This window comes from Corvus kubaryi, unplaced genomic scaffold, assembly GCF_017639235.1.
Source record: "Corvus kubaryi isolate FWS band 111438036 unplaced genomic scaffold, C.kubaryi_AGA036_p1.0 137, whole genome shotgun sequence".
Classification (NCBI taxonomy): domain Eukaryota; kingdom Metazoa; phylum Chordata; class Aves; order Passeriformes; family Corvidae; genus Corvus; species Corvus kubaryi.
Window position 1 is genome coordinate 30110442 of NW_024580671.1, and position 23828 is coordinate 30134269.

General features: G+C 38.7%; 1 protein-coding gene across 9 annotated transcripts in view; it reads left to right on the plus strand.

Moving 5' to 3' along the window:
* ATXN7L1 (ataxin 7 like 1) overlaps positions 1 to 23828 on the plus strand; it is a 120592-nt gene that overhangs the window by 96117 nt on the left and 647 nt on the right. For 5 of the 9 annotated variants that reach the window (XM_042018365.1, XM_042018368.1, XM_042018369.1 and 2 more), the window contains 5 exons: positions 1027 to 1219; positions 3472 to 3593; positions 6170 to 7121; positions 11020 to 11094; positions 14135 to 23415. In XM_042018365.1, the coding sequence (XP_041874299.1) occupies positions 1027 to 1219; positions 3472 to 3593; positions 6170 to 7121; positions 11020 to 11094; positions 14135 to 14176 (1384 nt within the window). In that variant the 3' untranslated portion in view covers positions 14177 to 23415. Of the gene's footprint in view, positions 1 to 1026; positions 1220 to 3471; positions 3594 to 6169; positions 7122 to 8088; positions 11095 to 13685; positions 23416 to 23828 lie in introns of those variants that run through there. The other 4 variants (XM_042018363.1, XM_042018367.1, XM_042018364.1 and 1 more) reach the window with 4 other exon arrangements.

The following is a 23828-nucleotide window of genomic DNA, read 5'->3' on the forward strand; positions in this document are numbered from 1 at the left end:
TCTCTCACAGAAGAGGTAGCAGAGTATGTAAACAACCAAGCCACCTGCAACCTTGAAAAGTCTTGCTTGTGGTATAGTAGAAAAATATTTTGACAATGGATGTTTTAGGATTTTAGACAATCACCCCAAGGGGTGGCTGATCCTTTGTCCAATTAGACTATGAAGAAAAAAGTCTATAAAAGAGTTTGTAAAATAATTAAATAAATCAATCTTGCTGCACAGTTCCTGCCTGCTGGATCTTCTCTCCTCCTCCACCCTATGGCTGCGGGACACGGTGATACACCCTAGGGTCCAGGCCTGTGGTAATAATCATTTGCAGAATTTGCCCAGTGTGGACATCTCCTCCAGCTTCAGAGCTCTCCATACAACCAGAGTCTTGGTTGTACAGACTGTAATTGAGAACCTTTTCCACCCCCACTTCTAATCTAATCTAATCTAATCTAATCTGTTTTCAAACTACTTTTGAAAGGCAAGGCACCATCACACCCTGTGGTGCAAAGACATTCCTAATTTGTTTTATTGCATTTTAGACAATGGTAAAGAAAACCTACACACTGTGAGGAGTTCTCCCAGTTCCTTCACTCACTAATCTACCTGTAGAGAGTGTCGGCTAAACACTCTTATATTTAGTACATTAATTTTAGTAGGATTTTGGTATGAAATATAATTTCATAAGTGGACCCTTGGGATTAATCAAGTAGCTGAGTAATGGTTCCGTGTAAGAAGATTTTATACACCTGGTTTTTATTTGTGTTTTAAATATACTTTGCCTCTTTCAAGATCTGAAATCCAACTTCATGACAAATTTAAAATTTCAGGCAATAGAAGGGTGCTTCTGCTAACATTAACTTGATGACAACCGCACAATATATTTCTGACAAGACCTAATGTCAGCTATTCAATGTCTTTTACTGTCCTTCTTTACATTGGTAATTTCTGGCATCATTTGCTTTGATGCTTGATGCCAGCAGGTAGGTTTATAGAGCCTTTTACTGCTGATGATTTAAATGTATATTCTCCTTCTAGACCTTCATCTGCAAATAGCATAAACAGCAACAGTTCTTCAAACCACAGTGGGTATGTACCAGAACTGCCACTGCCTTCCATGGGAGGAGATATCACGAGCAGATTGTCCAGTGATGAAGGAGAAGCGGATGGAGCTGAAGAATCCGATAAATTAGACTGTCATTTTTCTGGACACCATCCCAGACCTCTTGGGGTATGTGTCAGTCTCTGGCATGCCTTGTCATTGTTCTTGCATAATTAGAGAGGGGAGAACAAATAAGTAAATTTAGTAAGAATGAATAATAAGGAATGAAGACCTTACATTCTGAACCCTGTTCTAAAGAGAAAAAATACATTTAACACAAAATGGTAAGGATGGGATAAGGTAGAAGGAGACCACTGGTCAGTACACACGATACATTGATGTAGGACAAGATGGGCAGCAGAAAATCAGAAGTTCTATTTTTAGATTGTCTTCTCAGTAGACCTCAAATTGGGTGTAGTTGTGCTAAACTGAGGAAAGTTGCATTGCTTTAAATGTGACATGAGCAGATATTCTCTTGGTTGTTGTCCTTCTTACGAAACTGTACCTTGCAGTTGGTGGCAAAAGGCAGTGCTCCGTTCATTTTTGTAGTCTGGTTTAAAGCAGTAATTAAATGTCATTTATGTGAGTGTGTGTGGACTTAGAAACTATTGCTTCATTCATGTCAAAATGGAAAGGCTCTGGTGGTGGCTTAAGTATGTGTTTAAGCAGCTGGTTTTGTCTTTCTTCTGTGTTAGTGAGAAATTTCACTGTAAATAGCAAAAGCCGCTTTGTGATATTATCTCTGCAGTGTGAATTTATTTATGCTGTTCAAACCAAGAAGCAATGGAAGAACTCTTGAACTTCTTAGGAGTTGGTTCTCGTAAAAATTGAGCCAAGGAATACACTTACATGTTTTCCATATGATATGCAGAATAAAACAAACATTGTGATAGCTGGTAGCATTGTTTGTATTCCCTAGAGCAAAGGAGAACTTTTTACTGTCAGACACCAGGAAGAAGTATGGCCTGAACATAAAATGACTGTCAGATGAAATCCTGTATTTGGTTCTTACAGAGAAAATGAGAATTACTGTACTCCACACGATACTGTCATATGCAGGAACCTCCTGTTTCCTTGGTACTCTTGTATGCTACTTTGGTTTTGCTGACTGCTTCTCTATGAATTAAAAACTAAAGGTTCACTGCATGGGTGCCCACACAAAAAATAATCTAAGTGCAGCCAGTTCTTGCACACGCCTCAGCAGTGAGGCATGGCTGTCAATAGCCATTTTGGTTTAGGATCCTTGTTCTGTTTCAAGGCAAACCCACTGACTCATCTGTTCTTTGAAATCTTAGTATCACTCAACTGAAACAGTTACTGGTAGTGAAACTTCTTAGTCCATATCAGCGTGAAGACAGAAAAGATGGTGTAAATCACCTCCAGCTCAGTTCATGCTGAATTTCATATTCAACTAAACTGTTTTCCTTACGAAGTCCCTCTCCCAGCCAGGTGGTAATAATTGATCAGGGGGAAAGTCACTAGCTACTTTAATTACCTCTTGGTGGTACCTGATGTTAGTGTTAGCTCACTGGGAGATGAGGCGAGTTTGTCAACTTAGGTGGTGGTTTTAATTAACCTGTTTAACCTGGTCATGAAACAGATGGAGAATGAACAGTTGCAGTCACCATGCAGTCCCTCTTACGATGGAGAGTTGTATTGTTTTTTGAGGATGTTTTGTAACAGGTTTCTCTCCTACAAACAGGCATTGTAGCAGTTCTCTGCATCATGTAGATCAGTAAGACTGAGCTGAAGCAAGAACATGTTCCTGATTGTAACATCTCAGTGTTGTAGGACTTTTCAGGAAGCTCTCCAGAGGAAGTAGTGCAAAGACTCCTGAGCTCTGCAGAATTCTCAAAATATTTACTACTCCTCCAGTTGATTTTCATGCGCTGTGAAGAGTGTATCCCATGTTGTGTTGTAGCACAGATGCCATGGATGATAATATACTTTTTTACTGAAATGTCAGTGGTTTGTTTATTAAGTAGATACTAAAGATGTTCCTGTTGCACTTTTTTCCCTCTTCAGTTATATTTTTATTGCTGTCATGCAGTTATGAGATTTAAGATGCACAGAACAGTGTAACTTGTCTTTCTGAGGCAGTAAGAATTTTTTCTTTATAAGTACCTCAGCAGTTACATTCTTTCTCTGGCACTGATTCGTTAATGAAGTATGAAATATACTTTACACGAAGTTGAGATATTATGCACATATTTCGTAATTCGTAAAAAAACTATTTTTGCTGCAGATAGTGAAAACCACATTTAAAAATAAGTTTTATGTGCATGATACAAATTACAACGGTTTTCCTTGATCTATCAATAAATATTTCATAATGTAGAAATACATTTTTATAAGCAACATTGAAATACCTTTTCTTTCAGTTCTGTTCATATGGCAGTCGTTTAATGGGAAGAGGGTACTATGTCTTTGACAGAAGATGGGACCATTTTCGATTCGCACTGAACTCCATGGTAGAAAAACACTTGAACTCACAGATGTGGAAGTAAGTGGGATTTTTACACTTGGTGGATCATTTAACTTTTTTAATTCTGTAAAATTAAACACTCCATGGCCAGCGTTTGTAAAATTACCTCTGTACTAAGGTATAGCAGTAGCATGTACAAATTTTCTCTTCTCTATTAAGGTATATACAGCCCACCAGAACAATCTCCTAGTCTGATGTAAATTTCTGCCAGATTTAGGACTCTTTATAGCCCCTAAGAATCCAGATTTTTGCTTAAACTTTTATCATGCCCCTGCATCACCCATTCAGGCTTCACTGTGTAAGGCTCATGAGTTGTAAGATAAGGAACTTGGTCCACATTTGTCTGTGCATAAGATGGAATATGATAGATTTTTAGTCCATAGTGCCCTTACTGCCTTTGGGATCTTAAAGTTCTGATTATTAGTCACTCTTGAAGCACCTCTGTATCACATATGCGGGTTCCAAGCACCATAGGCTTTGCCTACACAGCTCCATTAAAATGGACTGCACTTCTAAAATAAATGTTAATTCTTTAAAAAAAAAGTAACTGAAAGCTCATTACATCTGCAGATAGGATTGATTTTTTGGGGGTATTCTGCTACAGAATATGCATTCTTCTTCCAGTGTAATGACACTAAAGTGCAGTGTTTCATGTCACTGTTTATTATCAGGACTGTGTTATATTCATTGGATGCCAGCCATTAGATAAACAAGGTTTGATTTTTATTTAAATATATTTTTAAAGCACTAAAGCTTGGCTTGTCTGACTAACCTGGTATCTTAATGATGACAGTGCCACTGTGCTAGGAGATATAGTTTGGAAATGGTTGGTTCTGCCATAAAAGGGCCAGTTTCATGTCTGTTTAGAGACTGATCATGCTCGATCTGCTTTGTAAATTTATACACTAGTGTCTGTCACCTTCCACAAATAAAAATATTTTAGTTTCCTTAAATAGGAAGATTAAAATTTGTTACCTATTGGCTTTGTTTGTCAGGAGAAAAGATGCTTGGGCATCTGACAAAACGTGTGCCACTACTAGTGCAAACTAGTACAGAAAACCAAAATAACCTCTACAGTAGTTAAATATTTGATACCAGAAGTAAACAGGCCTTGTCCTGCTCCCACTAAATCTGATTTCAAACGTTTTACCAAATTCTAGCTGTTTATGTAATCTCTAATATTTTAATGAACTCCAGCCATACTCACTTGCCTGTATAACACAGGGAGCTGACAGTGCCTAACCTCTGTTTTATTCCTCTGTTGTCCTCAACCCTCCTCTGGACTGACCTTTTCCTGTGCTCCCCAAGCAGGGCTGGGTGTGAGGCTGCTGTTCTACAGCTCTGCAGCTGTGGCTAGAGGTACAGGGGTGCAGGGCTGTGTTTTCAGAACTGTGACATTAACAAAGAACTTTTATCCCTAGTTCTCAAAGTACTTTGCAAAGGTGGGTGTGAATTGTTGGTCCTTCTTTAAAAGTAACCTGAGGAGCTGCTCTGATGGGCAGCTTTGTTTGCATTGCAAGTAGCAGGCAGTAGGACTTCTTCATTTCTGGCACCATGGACTGTATGTAATCCCTTATGTAACTGTGACATAAACAGTGTTCTGGCCAACAGTCTCCATAGGAGGAATACCTGGAGAGAACTCGTAATTAGGATTTGCACACCCAGGGCTGCTCTTTTACCATGCTATGTGAGGGCAAGAGTAAGCCTTTAAAAAGGGGAAAGGTGTCAGTAGGAAGGATAACAAGGACAGAGTTATGGGGCTGTACAGCTTCTTAGCAAAGAGAAATAGGATTAAACTGTGAATTAAATGTAAGTCTAAATAATGGGAAAAGCTCACATAATAGTTTTCCAAGAGACATTATGAAGGTCTGGTTCTTTGATAACACCACACTACATAAAATAATAGATGATGGCTGAATGGAAAGGAATTTGAATACATCCTACTAATTTCACAGGTAATATTATTAGATTTTCTTCTCAGAAGAGTATTCAGCTGTTTATAAAGCTTATCAAGCTCTGTTTAATATTTTGTCAATTTTTCAATATCAGTGAAAATTAATCAATCATTTCCCTGTTTAATCTCATCTAACCAGCTCTCAAATGAGCTGTTGGGAATAGCACTGCATTTGGAAAGGGATGATCTTTCCTCTTTAAACTCAATGATTAATTGCTTCACAACCCCCCAGACTGGCTCATTTACTACCTTATTGAAATCTAACCTATGAGTTTAGGTTGATATTGAAACTGTTCCGCAGCATGAACTTTGACGCAAAACATATGCAATTAATGAAACATAGTGACTAGGATACATATAGATGCCACTGTCAGGCATTTTAGTTGCATTTTTTAATTGTTTGGTAAAATAAGAGAGGGGGAAAGGAAATGAAATTTGTAATAATGTGTTTAAATTTTAATCCTGTGCACTTAATTGCTGTATGTGATTGGTAGAATAGAATAGGAATCAAAATTATAATGAACTAGGTTTGCCTTTTTGGCCTTCATGGAAATTATTTCCTATCTGCATTGTTTGGATGGAATATTTTATGTATCTAAATCTCTTCTTCTTTTTTTTTCCCCTTTCCTTTTCTATTTAGGAAAATTCCTCCTGCGGCAGACAGTCCCATGCCTTCTCCAGCAGCACATGTCTCCACTCCTTTTCCAGCATCAGTCTTACAGCCCTTCAGCAACCCCAGTGCGGTGTATATTCCTTCAACACCTATCAGTTCAAGAATCACTTCTTCTTACATAATGACATCAGCCATGTTATCAAATGCAGCCTTTGTGACAACGGCAGAGACGAATTCCATTATGTCACACACCACAGCTTTTCCTCACGTGGCTGCAAGCCTAAGTATCATGGACTCAACTTTTAAGGCGCCATCAGCTGTATCACCAGTGCCAGCAGTCATCCCTTCCCCATCCCACAAGCCATCCAAAACAAAAACCAGCAAATCCTCAAAAGTGAAAGACCTGTCATCACGGAGTGATGAGTCTTCAAGTAACAAAAAGAAAAAGCCGCAGTCGTCGTCTTCATCGTCATCATCGTCCTCATTATCTTTGCAGACATCTCCCTCGTCTTCATTTTCAGGGTCCCACAAAAAGAACTGTGTCCTGAACCCCAGTTCAACGTTGAACTCCTATCAGGCGACATCCTCCTATAACAGTGTGTCTGTGCACAATACCAATAATGGAACAAGCCCACTCAGTGCCAAATCGGAGCCCTCAGGACGGACTTCATTGTCAAGTAGTTCAACAGACTCAGTGAAACACATGAGCATGGTAGTGAGCAGTATTGACTCTTCTAATCTGTCTGTATCTTCTCTCGTGCACCACTCAGGGGACCACTCCCTGGGAGCACATAATGCAGTGTCTTCTCTTCCCCTTTCTTTTGACAAATCAGAAGGAAAAAAACGTAAAAACTCTAGTTCTAGTAGCAAAGCCTGTAAAATCACTAAAATGCCTGGTATGAATAGTGTTCATAGAAAGAGCACTGCCAACCTTATTTCTGCGGTGCCAGATCCTACAAGCAGCTCCATCTCTCGGCAGGTAAGGGACTCTTCCAGTTATTTTTTTGCAGATCATGTCTGACTTCCTTGAAATGTTTCATGCATTATGAAAAGAAAATACCGCATTTGCTTCAGATTGGTTTTCATCACACAACTTACTTTCTAGATTAATACAGAAACATATTTGTATTTGTTTTGTACCAGTCATAGAAAGATGTTTTGAGAGTTTAAAAAACTATACATATATATATATACATACTTTCTCAAAATATTTTTATGAGATTTTTATTCAATTATTAAAGTAGCTATTTGTATATCTGAAAGTAAAATTGAATGTCCAGAATGGATAAATAATTTTTAGAAAAAATATTTTTTCTTAATTCTCATCTCTCTGAAATAAATTGTGTTATTGAAACAGGAAGATGAGAGTCAGAATTTCTGTTTATTTCTTTTCCCAAACTTGTTGCTGGTTCATTTCCTAATGTTTTGCAAGTCTCTTCATGTCTCTTCTGTAAGATACATCTGCCTTTCTCCTGGGGAGAGTCTGAGGTGCCTGAACTCAGATGTTATTTCCTGTTTGAAACTAGAAAAATTAAGAAATTAAGATCTTAACCAGATGACCTTTAGTGGACATTTGGTTATCTCTTTCAGTGTACATGTGTTCACAGAATACTGAAGTCAGTGCAGCAGATAAGGTTACACACGCTTGCTTCATTGACAGCAACAGAGCTTTGGCTTCTCTTTCAGTGGTGCCATATAAGGACAAAAGTATGTGTGAAGTAAGATCTGGTGGGAAAACTGCCAATATGATCTTTATAATGATCTACTGTTTCATTCTGCTACTGTGTCCAGTGCTGTGCAGTGCACACAAAACAATGCTTGGCCCTGGTGTCTGGAAGACAAAGCCATAGAAAATAGGATACCTCAGAGAATCTAAGGTAGCTTAGGAATTCTTTTTTTTTTTTTTTTTTTTTTTTCTTCTTCTTGTGAAACTCTCATTTCCTAAGGATATTGCACATACAAACAAGTGGAATTTGGAAAAGAAGATGGTAAGGGCAAAGCAATCCGTAAGTAATCTAGCAGAAATGGGAGAGGAAAAAAGGAATAAATGAACCCTAAAGCTGGTATAGGAGACAGAATGAAGGTCTCAAAGAATGGCCTAGCAGGTATATTTTCACTTTCCTACTTCTAGCAGAGGTGCAACAGAGATGACTCGTTTGGCTTTTTAAAATGGGTAGTGGCATTGTCTTTCTATTGTAAGCCTCTTAAATGTGTCCTGCAATCAGAACTGATCTTCAAGTAACTGCAGTCAGCAGAGGATGCTGTAAATTCTTCCTTCTGTCACACAATCAGATTTTTGAAACGTGTGCCCAGAAAGATTAAATTGCCCTGAGGTTTATGGTGTCAAATGGAAAGAAAAAGTAAGTACAAATTGGTGCTTTGGTACAGACATGGGTAATAAGAAATGGATTGTGTCATCTTTTCACAGGACATAGACTGTATCTGTAGCTAATGCAGTGTGAGGAATCTTATGGCTGCATGCAGGAGGTTCTGAGTTCAAATTCTGAGTCCCCTTGGGATCAAATCTGTTCCTGTGTGTCATTCCTGTTTCAGTTTATGTATTTCATCCTGTTGCACAGTAATAGAAGTAAATAAACCACAAGGAATCAATCAGAGGTCTTTGCTGAATATTTGTAAAAATGTTAAAAATTCATAACTAATATTTTTTTCTTAAGTAGGAGGTTAAATGTTTGTAATGAATGTTACCATATAAAGATACTTAAACGTATTTTATAGATATACATGTCCAGGTGCATACATATATATATATATATATATGTATACATGCATATATGTGTATGTATATATGTAAACTCTCATCTTATACTGCTGGTTTTTGGAGCTACAGCAGTAGTCAAAATTAGGAGGTAAAATGGAGTTACTTGTATTTCAGAAGTCTGTCTGGCAGCTAATTGTCTTTGTGACAAGGATACTGTATGCAATACAAAATAAATGGAATTTGTACCCATTTAAGCATATGGGACAACTAATATGACATACTCGACGTGGGTTTATTAAAGCTCTGGAGAGTACATTACTTAAATTCCCTTTTAAGCTGTGCTGTTTGACTTGCTGGGTCCAAAAAATCCAGTTACAGTAAAAATCCCACCCCAAAAAATGTCATGGCTTATAATCTTGCTGCTGTTCCTTCATGTAATATGGCAAATTGAAGAGACTAAGAACTCAGCAACAGGTGATAGGCTCAGGTATAGTTTTCTTACTTAATTCAGCTCTGGACTGGATAGATAGTAACTGGAAGTGTTAACCATTGGGTTTTGAAGTACAGTTTATTTTTAAAAGAGACTGGGGAAAAAAAGAGGATTTGAGTTTTGGCCTCACACTAATACTTTTGAAATGGTGTTTCCCGTCATTAAAGACCCAAGACATCTTGGAACCTTTCTTTCATTTCAGAGTGCTGTACCTGTTCAGCCTGTGTGACTATTTCTCCATTTAAAAGGAGGACATGTATTTATTATGAAGGGGTTTATGAATGCTGTAATAGTGTTTGTAGAGAAGAAAGGTTTGCAGGTGTATCCCAATATTCTGAATGGCTAGGAAAGATACAAGGTTGTGTAGATAAGATTTGTATGTTGAAGAATGTTATCTTCTAGAGAGCAGCTGTGGAAGGCAAAACAACAAGCTGAAGGGAGCAGGACCCATCCTTTTAATCTTTGTGCACCATGGGAGCACCTTCAAAACTGGCTGTAAATAAAAACTTTAAACATTTATTCCAGATAGAATGTGAACAGAGAACACTGTTTCAAAAAATCCCTGTGTGAGAAAGGGCAAATGTGGAGAGGAAGAGAGAAGCTACCTTTCACTCTATGTGAAATGGCAAAATAACAAACAATGCGGAAAGGAAGGAGAAAGCTGCTCTTGTGAAGGCCCTGCCAGCCAATGCCACAGCCCCACCAAGTCAGTAAGAAACTGGCTGCTGCATTTCTCACTGTTTAGAAGACAGGTCCTTGCTACCTCTCTGTCAAAGGATTAAAGTGATGTTACTTGAAGTCAGTGACTTTGTAAACAAGTATTCATGCTGCAGTCATCTGCTGTTTGTAGACAGGTATCCATGGTTAATTTCTTGTAAAGTCTTGTAACCCCTGAGGAACTACTCCTCTGACTCAACAGCCGTGTCCCCTCTTGTATCGCAACAGAATTATCTACTCCATGTTTACAGGTCGTTGTGGAAAAACTTACAACAGGCTGCTCTTGCAGAGTGCTGTAAACTCACTAACACTGAAACAAGCTGATTGAATATAGCAATATTATAACTGAGTACTTTTAGAATGTATCTATGTGTGCTACAATTTACACTCATTCCCAAAGAAATTCTCTGAAGCAGTAAATGAATACAAATGCAAATTTTAACCTCTGGAGTTTGGTTCTTGTGATTAATATTTGCTTTATTGAGCAGTGATATGTGGAAGAAAATGGAATAACTTAGGGCATGCTCTGGTGCTTGGCCACGTGGTTTAAGCTCCCCAGGAGTGGGGAAGGTCTCCTGGGAAGGATCCCATGACCTCAAACACCCTGTGCTCTCTGAATAGCTGCTCTAAGCGACTCCAGTAACTAGAGAAACCATTCTTTCACTCTAGAGAGGTGGAGGGTTACAGTTTATATTCCCTCAGCAACTGTTTTGTATGTTATTTTCTGACCTGTAACAGTATTTATGTACCTTTTAAGACTATTTAAAGTATACAGGCTCTGAGAGATAATGATGATTCTATCTGAAGCATATCTTTTGCAATAGCAAAATACTTGTGTTCCAAATGCAGCGTGATTAGTACCACACTACATAGGAAAGGGAAGGCCATCACCAGCATCTGAATTCAACTGACAAATATGCCTCTCAATACTGCTCAATTAATGTTTTTCAGATTGGAAAAAATAGCAGTGTAGCTTTGTCACAATCCAGTCCTTCGAGTACATCAAACCCAGTACACAACAGACAAGTAAGTTGCTTTAAAAAAAAAGTGTACTTAAGTAGTCTGTAAGCAGTTTTGAAACATTTTGTACTATAAAACCTTAAAATACAATTTCTTTATAAATACAGTTCTTTATAGAAGCTGCCTTTCAGTGAACTAATACTAGATTTCTCCTTCCATGTAATTTTCTTCCAGCTAATTTCCCCTCCAGGAATTATGAATTACAAATTTTTTGCTTGTTTTTCACCCACCTGTATTACGGCTCAGGCTGGCTCATGTGCTGCTCACTGGCTGTTGCTTTGGTGATAGAGGCTCAGCAGCAGCAGCAGATCTCTGTTGGTCTTTTTATCCAACTTCTCCTGCTGAGCAAGATGGCACAGCAGAGTCCCCAGACTGGCAGAGGAGGGACAGCATTTAAAAATAGGCCAGAAATGAAGCAGCAAAGGGAGAACAGAAACAGGATAGAGAAGATGAGGCACTTGACTGTTCAGAGAAACTAATCTAAAAGGATAACTAACCCATGTGTAATGCGAGTTCTTCTTAGTCTGCAAGTTGGATAATGATAAATGCTGTAACTCAGCTTTTTTGATCCAGCCCTCATCTGTCTGGAGGACTGATACACTAGTTTGTTTTAATATGGTGCCTACTATTTGACTCTCCAAGCTGAGTACTTTATCAAGAATTTAATATCAAGTTATTCCAAATGGTTGTGCCTGCTTAGTTCCTGCTGTGTAGACATGGGAAAAGAATGGTAATGATAACCCACTACTGTATGCCCATTCAAAATACTCTGAATCACTCATATCTTGAGATGAACTGCCAAACAGTAAATTTCTTTTTTTTCTCTCACTGCTGAATGCAAAGCAATATATGCATGGAAGAACTACTCTGAAGTGAAAAAAGTGGAAAGTTTCTTCATATTTCTAGGGAGTGGCATTTTCCTGTGTGAGACACCGTCATCCAACTGCCAGTGACAAACTGTTCTGAAGTGCAAAACTGTTTTTGTTGTAACATCTTGCTCCTGTGTTAGTATAACATACACACTACTCGAGGAGCAGAACTTGTTGGGATCTGTTGCCTAGATCCCACTGGAAAAACCTAAGGGTACAAAACATTAATTTTGTGTCAGGTCTATGTAAACTGAGAGTATTGCAGAGCTTTTCAGCTGCCTGTTTTCATAACTTTATCAAAAATAGAAGTGTTTGCTTGTTTTAAGCCCCACAAACTCTTTGTTTTTAAAAAAAAATGTTTCTTTCAGTTTGGTAGTTGAACGTGGAGTTCAAAGTACAAATACAAAAAAAATCAAGTTGATACTAAGTTTTATTAAACTTTTTTTTTTAAACTTATGCAGGATTTTAGTATTTGGAACCATGAATAATGATTCCCTATTTAATAAATGCTTGTCACTGTCAAATCTGAGCTGCTTTGTTGGCAGCTTTCATCTCCAATCTAGCAATTGAGTAGTCTCTAAATAAAATTTCTGTCTTAAACTGTGCTGTAATATTTCATTATAAAGCTGTTAATAATTAGGTACCAATAAGTGGATCTACAAGTACATGCTGTGTCAGTAAAGATATTACTGTGGAAGCTGAGCTCTCTTGTTTTGAATGTTAGTGCTGCTATAACCACGATAATCAGGGAGTTCAAGTGAAGCAAGGTCTGTAGGCAGAGACAATCTCTGCTATACACCAGGGTTTATAGTTGGAAAAATCTGGCAAGTTTTCATGAATACATCACAACTACAGACTTCTAACAATGCAGTTGGAAGCAGAGTTGCAGCTGCCAAGCTAAATGTGCATATGGAGCAGTTCCTCTGGACTGCCTCCGCTGTGTTCCCTGGCCAGGCAACCTGGTGAGGCTGTCTGCTGGTGCAGAGGGGGAGCCAAAGGGAGGAGAAGATTGTTGTTCTCAAGAGAAGGGAGAGAGGTCCGTAACTCATCACAAGGTTGAGTGGCTGGATGAGAAAGTGGCATTTGGAAAATTGTGTAACGCTGTAAACCCGGTCTTGTTTGCACCTGTGACCGCCCGGGCGCAGTCTGACTGGGAGAGCTTCCCGCCGGCCTTCCCAAAGCAGCCGGTCAGAATGAGAGGACACACAGCAGTGCTGTGGAAGTCACCTGCCACCCATAACTGAGTGTTTCTCACTCAGTGATGAGTTGTGAGCTGAAGGTGGCCTGTAGTTGTTTTGATGTCACAGGAGTAGTTCCTTTTGGTCATTTGCTCCATGTGTTGAAGTTCACTCAGGTACTTCTGTGGGACTGGTGGATCATGAGAATTGTTGTGGGCCTGTGAGTTCTCTCCCATTGCATTAAACTCCCATCAGGTTAAACTCCAACGGATTCTTCTCAATGAATGTTTAATATGAATATTGCTGCCTCTCTTTGAGGCCTGAACTAGGGATTGTATTCATAAAAACGTGCCTGTTTTTCCAACTATTTTTGCTTGAGTGAAAGAAATACTACTTTTCCCTATAAAAACTACTTGGTCTTTAACAAAAATTAATGGAACGGTTGTTTTATAGTGAAATTATTTGTGCCTGTATGTATTAAAAGTTTGTTTTCTCCAAATTTTATACTTGTTCTAGGTTTTTTACTAATCAAGTGTTTTTGTCTTCATAGTGCTTTTAGGTGCCTGGAAGTGTTAACACTTCAAGACCTCAGTATGCGGTGGTTTTTAAATACTGAGTAACTAGATCATTTTATTAAGGGAAGGTGACAACGTGTATGCTGTGTGAGGATTCCTTGTGCATGAAAACATGCTGTGTAGAGGAAAAGATTCTTCAGAGTTGTCGTCTAATTGCTGCTCTTTATTTGTAATGATAACCAAGTTAATGAACATGAGATTCACCAAAGCTTACTAAACTCAGACCGTCCCAAAAGGAAATATGCTGTTTATTCAAAGCAGTTCCTTTTCTTAAAGGTCTAATGTCAGTAAACAGGGAGGCAGTTTAGTTCAGGAACTTGAAATAAATTCCTGCTTTGAGTACTGTCAGCCACAGACTTTATTGAAGTGTTTTATACCAAAAAACATTGTGTGATTTTGAACCTGGCTCTGGTTTCTCTTTTAGAAGACATCAAACCGGACTGGTAGAATAAGGACTCTTCCATAACAAGGAAAAGGAACCAGCCTATAATCTCTAGCTCTCAGCAGCCCTACTCCACAGGGTTTTTCTTTTCTATGTCCTGCAGATGGATTTAATCTTTTATGAATTTGTGGTTTTAAAGAAAATTAAATTTACAGAAAACTGTAATAGTGGTTTGTTTAGTTTTTCCACTTGTATTTGCCACTGATCTGTGCGTTCTGCTTGGTTATGTTTCATGCCTTTTAAAGCTGTTAGCATTGCAATGCTCCCTTTGTTTCCTTACCAGAACACAACGGACATTCCAAAAAAAAAAGAAAAAATCCAGATCATGATATGAATTTATTTAAAGGATCTCCAAATTTTTTCATTAAATAAAAATTACAGTAATTCTGTATTTAAGCTTGTCCTATGGATAAAAATTGAGTGCATTTCTTAGTAATTTACAAACAGCTGGGGCACTGTAACTTTAGGGACTAATCCTGATTGGTGCTCTGTACCTACAGCATTTAATAATTTCAGTGGGAATTCTGAGTGTTCAGCCTCTTCCAGGATCAGACTCTTAAGGAATCTATACTTCAATCAATGCATAGCAGATTTTGCACCAAACTGTAATTACTGTTATCAGGGGCCCAATGTGTAAAATCCCCATATCTTGGGGGATTTCCAGACCCTTAAGAACACAGCACTTGATAATTTCAGTGAGCAGTTTGGGTTTGAGAGGACATGAGTTGAGCAGATTGGCTTGCATTAATAGAATTGCACTGACAGTGTTTCTTATAGGATTACTGAATAATTTTTTAATAAAATATAGATTTTATAATCAGGAAGCCAATACTAGTACTGAAACAACAGTACAGAGGAGTTAATTTTTATTTCTACAGTGTTAAAAGTGCACTTATATGCTGGTTTATTTACATCTTGGGGAAAGGCGAGAGACTGCAAATAGGGAGATTATTACTACTTTCTTTTTTAAAAAAAGAAGGCTTAAGGCAAATTTTAAGACTAAAAATGTTTAAGCAATTATAAACAAGGCTAGACCCTTTGAAAAAAGTTTAGAAATATTCTTAAAATAAATTTTTATAGTGTTAATTTTGTAATAATTTATGTTTTGCTATACTTCAGAGCTAACTGACCGGTATAGTTTCAGAAACAGTATGAAACTTAGGAAAGTTTAAGCAATGTTTATATTTTTAAAATGTTCTTTGAATTATGTTTTTATTGTACATTTCTTCAGACTGAAAAATGTGTACATATCTTTGTTATTTTTGCACAATTTTTGTCTTGTTGAGTTTTAGGAGCAGTACTATGTTGATTTTTTTTAATTTATTTTGAGTTATAAAACTGCAGGATTTTAAAAATCTCAGTAACAAAGTCATCCTCTGTAATCAATGAACTGCTATTTCTAGTTGTTGAGGGAAAACAGTGGTTGTGAGATTCAGTGGTTGCTTCTGAGAAATAATGCTAATCAGTGACTGAAGGAGCAATTTTGTAGTTTTAGGAAGCTTTAGCTGTTTCCATGCATCTTTTAATTGGAAAGCTGAATTATGGAACCTGTCCTTTGAATGCTGCTTAAATTTTGTTTTCAACTGGCTTACACCTGACAGCATTTCAGGAAAGTTAAGCACGAAGTAAAATCCCGTGGTGTTCTTTCATCATCAAAGAATCATTATTTGATTAAATGTATCGGAAATTTTAGCCTGCAAAATGAAATGGAAGTAAACATTTGGAAAAAAATGGATACAAACTGGACCAGCCTATAATGCATTCTTAGTGTAGCATTCACTCGTAGGTCTTTTTCTTCCCCATTTGCCTGAAAACCTTGTGATTTGTTTCCAGCAATAGAGGCTCAGAAGCTTTGGTTGTTACACATACGCAATGCATAGGCCCGTCAGCCATAAAAAGCAACTTGGATAACTTGTATGCCTTCTTTTGTATTGATGTAACAATTGTAAATAGTGCTGATCGACCTTTGTAGAAAATAGTTTATACAGCATATTCTATTATTGCTGATTCTCAGTGAACTATTGTTTTAAAAAAAAAGAAGAAAAAAAGAAATTTTTCTATTTACACCTTATATTTTGTTATGCTGTTGACCCATGGCACTTTAACAAAACTCTGTGGGTTTTGCATAGCTGGTCAGTCATGGGATATATTAAATAACTGTTGTTGCACAGAAATGAATTTGCACCTGCTATATTGTGCTTTCCTACTACCGATTTTAGAACCTTTTCCAGAAGACTTTTGAAGAAAGCATGTCCAATCATTCTAAGAAAAAAAAATGCCATACTTGTACAGCCAATTTCTTTTCTACAATCCATATTTTGTAACACTAAGTATTTTCATTCTTTGTCCTGCACCTTTATGTATTAGCAGTATCAAATAGAATTCATTCCATGCTTGTGATAATTGTAAGCAGAATAAATGTCTAAAGTAGGTGTAAATAGTAAATTCTATGGCTTACAGTTTAAAAAAGGAAAACCAGAACAAACATGTATCTGATTGATACTGCCATGGTTCAACACCGGGCCTGGAGATATTCTCTAGTGAGCGATTGTATTTTTTGTTTTTTGCTTTATTATTATTTTTTTTTTTGTAACATGGCTTTGTAAATAAAATAATTTATATGTTTGTAAGAAATAGATGGGGTTTGTCATTATTTCTCTTTGCAAAGCAAAAATGGTGCGTATTGCAAGACTGCCCTTTCTCTTCCCAGAGACTGAAATACACTGTGTGGATACCCTGCACTGCGATTTCCACGGCAGTTCAAAAGATGTGCCCAGCTTTCTGCACAGGGCTGAATTGCTCCGGGATTATTTTTGGCATTCATGTTTAAAATATTTCTGTATTTACATGTCAAGACACGTGCAGCGATCAGCTACTGAGGTTTTTTGCACTGATAAACCATTTATAAACTCCTTTGCTTAGCTGAGTGCATTTTCTCATTCCTTGTCAGTGTAAGAATTAACTTTGTTACAGCTGCTAGATTTCGGAACTCTCACTTCAGTGGGCAGTACAGATTTATAACCAGTCTTTTTATCATCGTTAATGCTAAAAACGCAGCTCTTATCTAGGCATTAGGATTCTTGTTCTGTGTAAAGCCTGTTCAATTACAGATCAAATGAGACTTAAATTGTTCATTGGCTCGACAGCTCTGCAGAGAGGATTGCAATTTTTTTCTCTCACAGCCACCCTCTTCTGCAAATATGGGGAAGATGTACATTTTTATGCTCCTTTTATGAAGTATCTGGAAACTGCCTTGGAGATACTGTAGGGAAGATGCTCACAATTACAGTATCTTTTTTAAAAGGAAGCAATTTGGACTGCAGACTACATTTCTGTGTGCACACAGAACTGGCAGAGGAGGTAGGAAGCTGGGCTGCCTTGCAGGAGAAGGGAATTGAAGGAGGGATATTTTACATTCTAGGAACGGCTTGTTGTGTGATGTCTTGCACCTTCTGATGTCACAAAAGCTAATCCTGAATTTCGTCTTTACTGTCCAATTAATGCCTTGATCTGAGATACTCTGAGATACTTGTATTTTGAAAGCTTTTTTTTAATCTTTAGTTTATCTTTTCCAGTATAGAAAAAATAAACATCATGAAGTAGCAGTAGATGCTGAAGTTTCATCTGATACAAGTGGTCCCCATGTATGGCTAAAGAGTGACACTGTGTTTGTAAGATGCTTTGCTATTTCTAGCAGCCATTGGAAATTAAAACTACAGCCAAGAAAACAGAATATTGCTGATGTATTAGTTGCTTGCCATCATTGCCTGTGGCCAGCAAAGGTTGAAGATCACTGACTTTACTTCCCAAATATGAATCAGTCATGTTTTAGCTCCTGTGGGTTTGTTGGAATGATCTAAAAACTGTTCTCATATTTGGAGTTGGGTTTCCCCTCCTTTTCTTGGTTATGCACAAGTATTTTGCTCGTAGCACTCCTCTCCTGCTCATATTCTCTAACATGCTCTAAATACCATCAATTTTAGAGGGAAGCAGATCACACTGTAACTTCTTTATTCATTGCACTCTCGTTTTTATGCTTCTGTTTTTACCATGGAACTATTTATTTTAGAAGAAAGTCATTGCTGTGTGTAACCAGGATCTGTTTTATTTTTCCAAATTTGTCAGGATTCACAATTGGAAAAAATGCCAAATACTGATTCCAGATATATTTGGAAGAGAGTCATACAACAGATTCAGACTTCAGAACTCAAGAATGTTTATTTCATGCAAATTTTTCTATGCTGTTTTGCTCCTTGAATATTTCTTGAAAGCAACTACTCAAAACAAATGCAGATCTCTTTCTTTTAAAAGATACTTTCCTAAGTAGAAGAAAGCTAAAGCTGATAAATGAGTAGCAGGTCCCAGCCTGCCCTTTGACTGGAGCATCCATGGCAGATGGTACTGAGCTCTTGTTCTCATTTTCTAATGCACCAGAAATGACACAGGCTGGATTCTTTTGTGAGGGGGTTTTGTTGTCTGTGGCTGACCCAGAAATATTTAGCTTTAGTCTGTGATCTCTTCTCCCTACAGAAAGGAGAAGAGAAGCTTTAGGGGAAGTTTGCCAGCAATAATAATCAGGATCCAGTAGAACTTGATTTGAGGGTAAGGACACCAGCAGGGATTTGAGATGGGGCACTATCTTCAGCTGTGCCCTTTGCAGATTTCCCAAACCTGACAGATTTACTTCTGAAATTCAGTCTGGGTTTGAGTAACTTGGAGCAGTTGCTAACATGGTTGATGTGACACCACAAGGGTAGTTTTTCAGAAAAGCTGTCTATCATGGACAAAATGCATTTACAGAATCCACAGGTGTGAAGGCCTTTTGGTGTAAGTACAAAGAATGGCCCGATGAACACAAGTGCAGCCCTGGGAATCCCGTGTCTGTGTCAGCTCATTTCCAGCCTGGCCCTACTGAGGCAGCAGATGAAATGGTGATGGAGGAGACATCACTGCAGAAGAGAAGCCATCATCCCTTCCCAGTAGGCAATGTCCTCAGTGCTGATTTGGAGAGCTGTGGCACAGGTGAGTGAGATAGGTCACTACTGGCAAATGACTACACAGGCTCAACCTCTTTGCCTTTCCCACCAAGGGTGCAGAATGTATATACATATGTATGTGTATATATATATGTGTATATATATATATATATATCACCTTAGTTCTAAGACATTCTCAACAGTCTACACAAGGAACTTTCTTCTCTGGTCAGCTTTGCTCTTAAATTGCAATTATTTGCCTTCCTTAGTTTTCTCTTATTTTGACCCATAATCAGTTGAGGGGTTTTGTGGTGTGGTTGCTTGGGCATTTTGGGTTTTTGTTGTTTGTATAATCTTGCCTTGAGCTACTCCTTCTGTGTTGCTTTTCTTTAGGATTTGTGTTACACGAATACATAATCTGAGCAGTAACACCAACAAGGGCTCTTACTGGTAACTCTGCTTTTACAAAGTACTGTCCTTGTGACTACTGTTTGAGTGGATGTGTGGATTTGCATTCAAGTACAGGAGAAGACTGGGGTTACTCTTTAGAAACACAAACCTTTGGAGATGCATAATCCATACTTACCTCTGCTTCCTAACTGCATGCCCACTTTTTTGTTGCTCAAAATGTCTGTTTGGACTGTGTGGTGTCAGAGACACTGCGGCGATGGAGATGGATCTCTGATCTCCCCCACCCTGTGTAGTGTGAACTCATTCTACAGATACTGCTAGAATAAAAGCATCTGTGCTTTGAAGAGCGGTGGGCTCAGAGCCACACTTAAACAGATAAATATACTGTATATTTCAAAAAATGCAGGCTCCTGCTCAAGTAACTTCTTTTTTCCCCTTTGCCTTCAGCAGGAGTCCAACCATAGTCCCAGGAAATCAGTTTTGTGGCTTTTCAGCCAACTGAGAAGTGGACAGTTCTGTAAGACAGCAAAGTCTCCTGATATCAAACTAGCCTTTTTGTGACAGATTCTTACTTCTCCTTGACTCAGAAATGTAATTCCTGATTTATTTTTTTCCCAGTACATGATTTCTGATGGTAGGTTTAGCCTTTATTTCGCAGCTGACTGGTTGCAAGAAAAAGCCAACATTCGCAGCTTAGACTGATGACTACAGGCTCTCGTTCTTGTGGAGAGGACTGGGATGGCACAAGTGCTGATCCAGCTACTTCTGTAGTACATCAAGGACAATTTTTTGACAGAAGGGCTCAACAAGCCGAGTGGGGCTATGCTAGACATGCTGCTCACACATAAGGAAGGGCTGCTGGGAGCACTGACACTGGTGGCAGCCTTGGCAGCAGCAACTACAGGATAGCAAAGCTTAAGTTTCTGAGGGAAGTGAGGAAGATAAATAGTTGAATTACAACCCTGGAATTCAGGAGAGCAAACTTTGTCTCCTGCAGACATTTTGCTGGCAGAATCCCACAGAAGACTGCCCTGATGGGCCCAGGAGAGCTAGCTGAAGCACAGGAACAGTCCATTCTGATCTGCTGGAAGCTGAGCAGACATGGGAGAAGGCCAGCATGGCTGAATGGAAAGCTCCTGACTAAGTCAGAGGCAAAAGGCAAGTACACAGACTGTGGAAGGAGGGGTGGGCTACCCTAGAGGAATAAAGACTGCCTAGGCATGCTGAAACAGAAGCAGGAAAGCCAAAGCTTAGCTGGAGTTGGAATTAGTGAGGGATGTGAAAGACACTTTCAGTACATTAACATGGAAGGAAAAGTAAGTAAAATGTGGGCCCCACTACATGGGGTAGGTGACCTGGTGACAGAGGACAGAGGGAAGTGGTAGAGGTATACTCATTGCTGCCTTTGCTTCAGGTTTTAACTGGAGAGGTCTGTGCTCAGAGCTTTAGACACAGTCTGGACAGTGAGGTACTATCCCCAGGCTGTCTGAGGGAAAGACTGCTTATCCTGCATTTATAGAAGCCTGGGGGAAAAGATGGGCTTGATTCAAGGATGCAGGCTGATACCATTACCATGTAGCTGAGCACTGGAACACAGACCAAATGATGTTGTGGAATCTCCATTCTGGAGACAACAAAAACTTGACAAGGCTGTGAACAACCTGAGCTGGTCTTTGAAATTAGCCCAGTTTGAGGAGGAAAGGGAGTTGACCACATGATTTCCAGAGGACCATTCCAACTTAATTATTCTGATGATCTATACAGTAAAAACAACAAAAAAAAGTGGTTCTGGCTGTTGACTTAATTAATACTCAGAAGCTCAGTATTTCTGTAGTTAAGCACTTTCCTCTGTAAATGTATAGTGTAAAATCCCCTGATGAGGAACTCACCTGTATCTTGGAAGTCCTTGGGGACACAGAGAGGGAAGGTGCAGTGGAACTTTTCCAAAGCAGGTATAGCAATGGCAGGACCTATCCCTACAGCTCACTGTTTCCCAGCGTCCATGCTGAGGAGCAGCAGAGGCAGGTAAAGCCTTAAGGGAGCTGCTCTCAGCAGCTGTGTGCACAGGAAGCCTATGACACACCATGGGATCTTTCCCAGATCATATTGCTCCTGTCTTTCCCACAGCCCAAGACTTGAGTCTTCTGACATTCACATTTGAAAGAATATGTCTATCTGCCTGTTTTCCCCTGCAAGACAAATGGTTGTTCTGGAACCAGCTGCATATCTGACCTGCAGTCCCTGTTTCTCTTCATGACAACTCTTAACAACTCACTGTAGTCTATTTAGTCCTATTAAATTAGATGAAAGGCTTAAATTACTAATGATATTCTGTAGAAGGCTCAGCTTCTGTCACAACAGGTATTAAGCCTTTTGAACAAATCCAATTTATATAACCAGAACACTTTAGACAGATGAAAATAATTTGGTCCTTCAGCTCTTTATTAAAACTCATTTAGTAGCATCTCTATAATGGAACCAGAATACTTTCAGATGTTTGTCAAATCCTGTTTTTCTCAGCCACTACAAGTTCAATTTCTCCTATAGTAGCCCATTAGAGCTCCTCACAAATTATCCTGGACTATGATACTTTTAGGATTCATACATATAGCTTGTACTATCATTATATGAACTGAGGATAATAATTTATTACATAAATAATAAATACATTATTCATTATCAGAATATTTGTTCAAGTAAATAAATTGTGCTTCCTTAATAGTGAAATAGAATTTTAAAAAATACATTTCTAGTTATAAATCAATTGGGGTTTGCTCTGTTTAGTGTTTTTTTTAAACCATTCCTCAGGGAAACACATTTAAATCTGTAATTCCTGTGCTTATTCTTAAAATTTTAGCCTTAACGTGTATTTCATACTGGTTATCTTTGCTGACCACTAAAGGAGAAACATCCTTTTCCAAATGCTGGTTTCCTTGACCCAAACACTGACCTACCTACCAGTATTTCACTTGCGCCTTCTTTTCCTGTCAATCTTCCTATCCTTAGGTTCTCATTTTCAATAATGTATTTTCCATACCTTTATTTCTCCTCTGCTGACCATCTCTTCTCCTGTTTGTACTTCACATTTCAATCTACACTTCCTCCTATGACTCTTTTTTAGGAAAAAATTTTGCTAATCTTTGCACACTCTGCAGAAAGGCATAAAAAGACAAATGCAGGAATGGATTGAGTAACTATGGGATGTTTTACTTAGGAAAAGGAGGTTTACATCACTGCCTGCAACTGTCACAGGAGGCAACTGTTAGAAACCTACAGCTCCTCTAGCCCTCATTGAGACTCAAAGCAGGTAGCATAGTCAGTTTAAAATACTAGAGCATACAGACAGCACATGGCTGTACAATCTCTGCAGCTTTGGATGCTGCCTTTCTCCCACTTTATCTAAGAAAAAATAAGTGAATTCTATTAATGTCTTAGATATTTTAATTTTGGCAAATAGTTAAATATATTTAGTGCTACACTTTTCACAGGAATATTATTCTTTACTATATGCTCATTTATCATTGCCTGGTTTTATTTGATGGCAGATAGTTATATCTTTGTAGATTTCCTTATTTTTTTTTTAGTGGAATGCTTTACTTGATTATCTTTCTCCTACTAATAATGGGTAGTACAGTCAAAATCTTCTTTGATGTCTCTTCTCTGTTTGCATAGGCTATGCTGCAAGGCTCAATAGTGGTTTTAAAATGTAAACTCTCTTACTCTCAGTTGCTGGCCACTGGTTTTGCACCTCACACGGGTGTGGAACACTGGGAACATCCTGGCATCCCCGCACACCTCGGGGATGAACCAGGACTGTACCTGCGGAGTGGTGAGAAGTGAAGGTGGTACCGCCGGTGGAAGGAAACGTGACTGGAGGTGAGAACACAAAATCACAAAATCCTTAGGGTTGGGAGGGACCCCTGGAGATCATGCCGTCCAGGCATGCCAAGGCAGGCTCACCTGGAGCAGGTGACACAGGAACGCATCCAGGCAGGTTTGGAACGTCTCCAGAGAGGGAGACTGCGCGACCGCCCTGGGCAGCCTGTTCCAGTGCTCTGCCACCCTCAACATAAAGAAGTTCCTCCTCATATTGAGGTGAAACTTCTTGCGTTTTGTTTTATGGCCATTGTTACCCGTCCTGTCGCTGGCACCATCGAAAAGAGTCTGGCACATCCTCTTGGCACCGGCCTTTGAGATAGTTATATATGCAGTGGGAGGGGACATCATTAATCTTCTCCAGACTAACAGGCCCTCAACACCGGCATACGTGTTAAAACCTACCGCGTGTA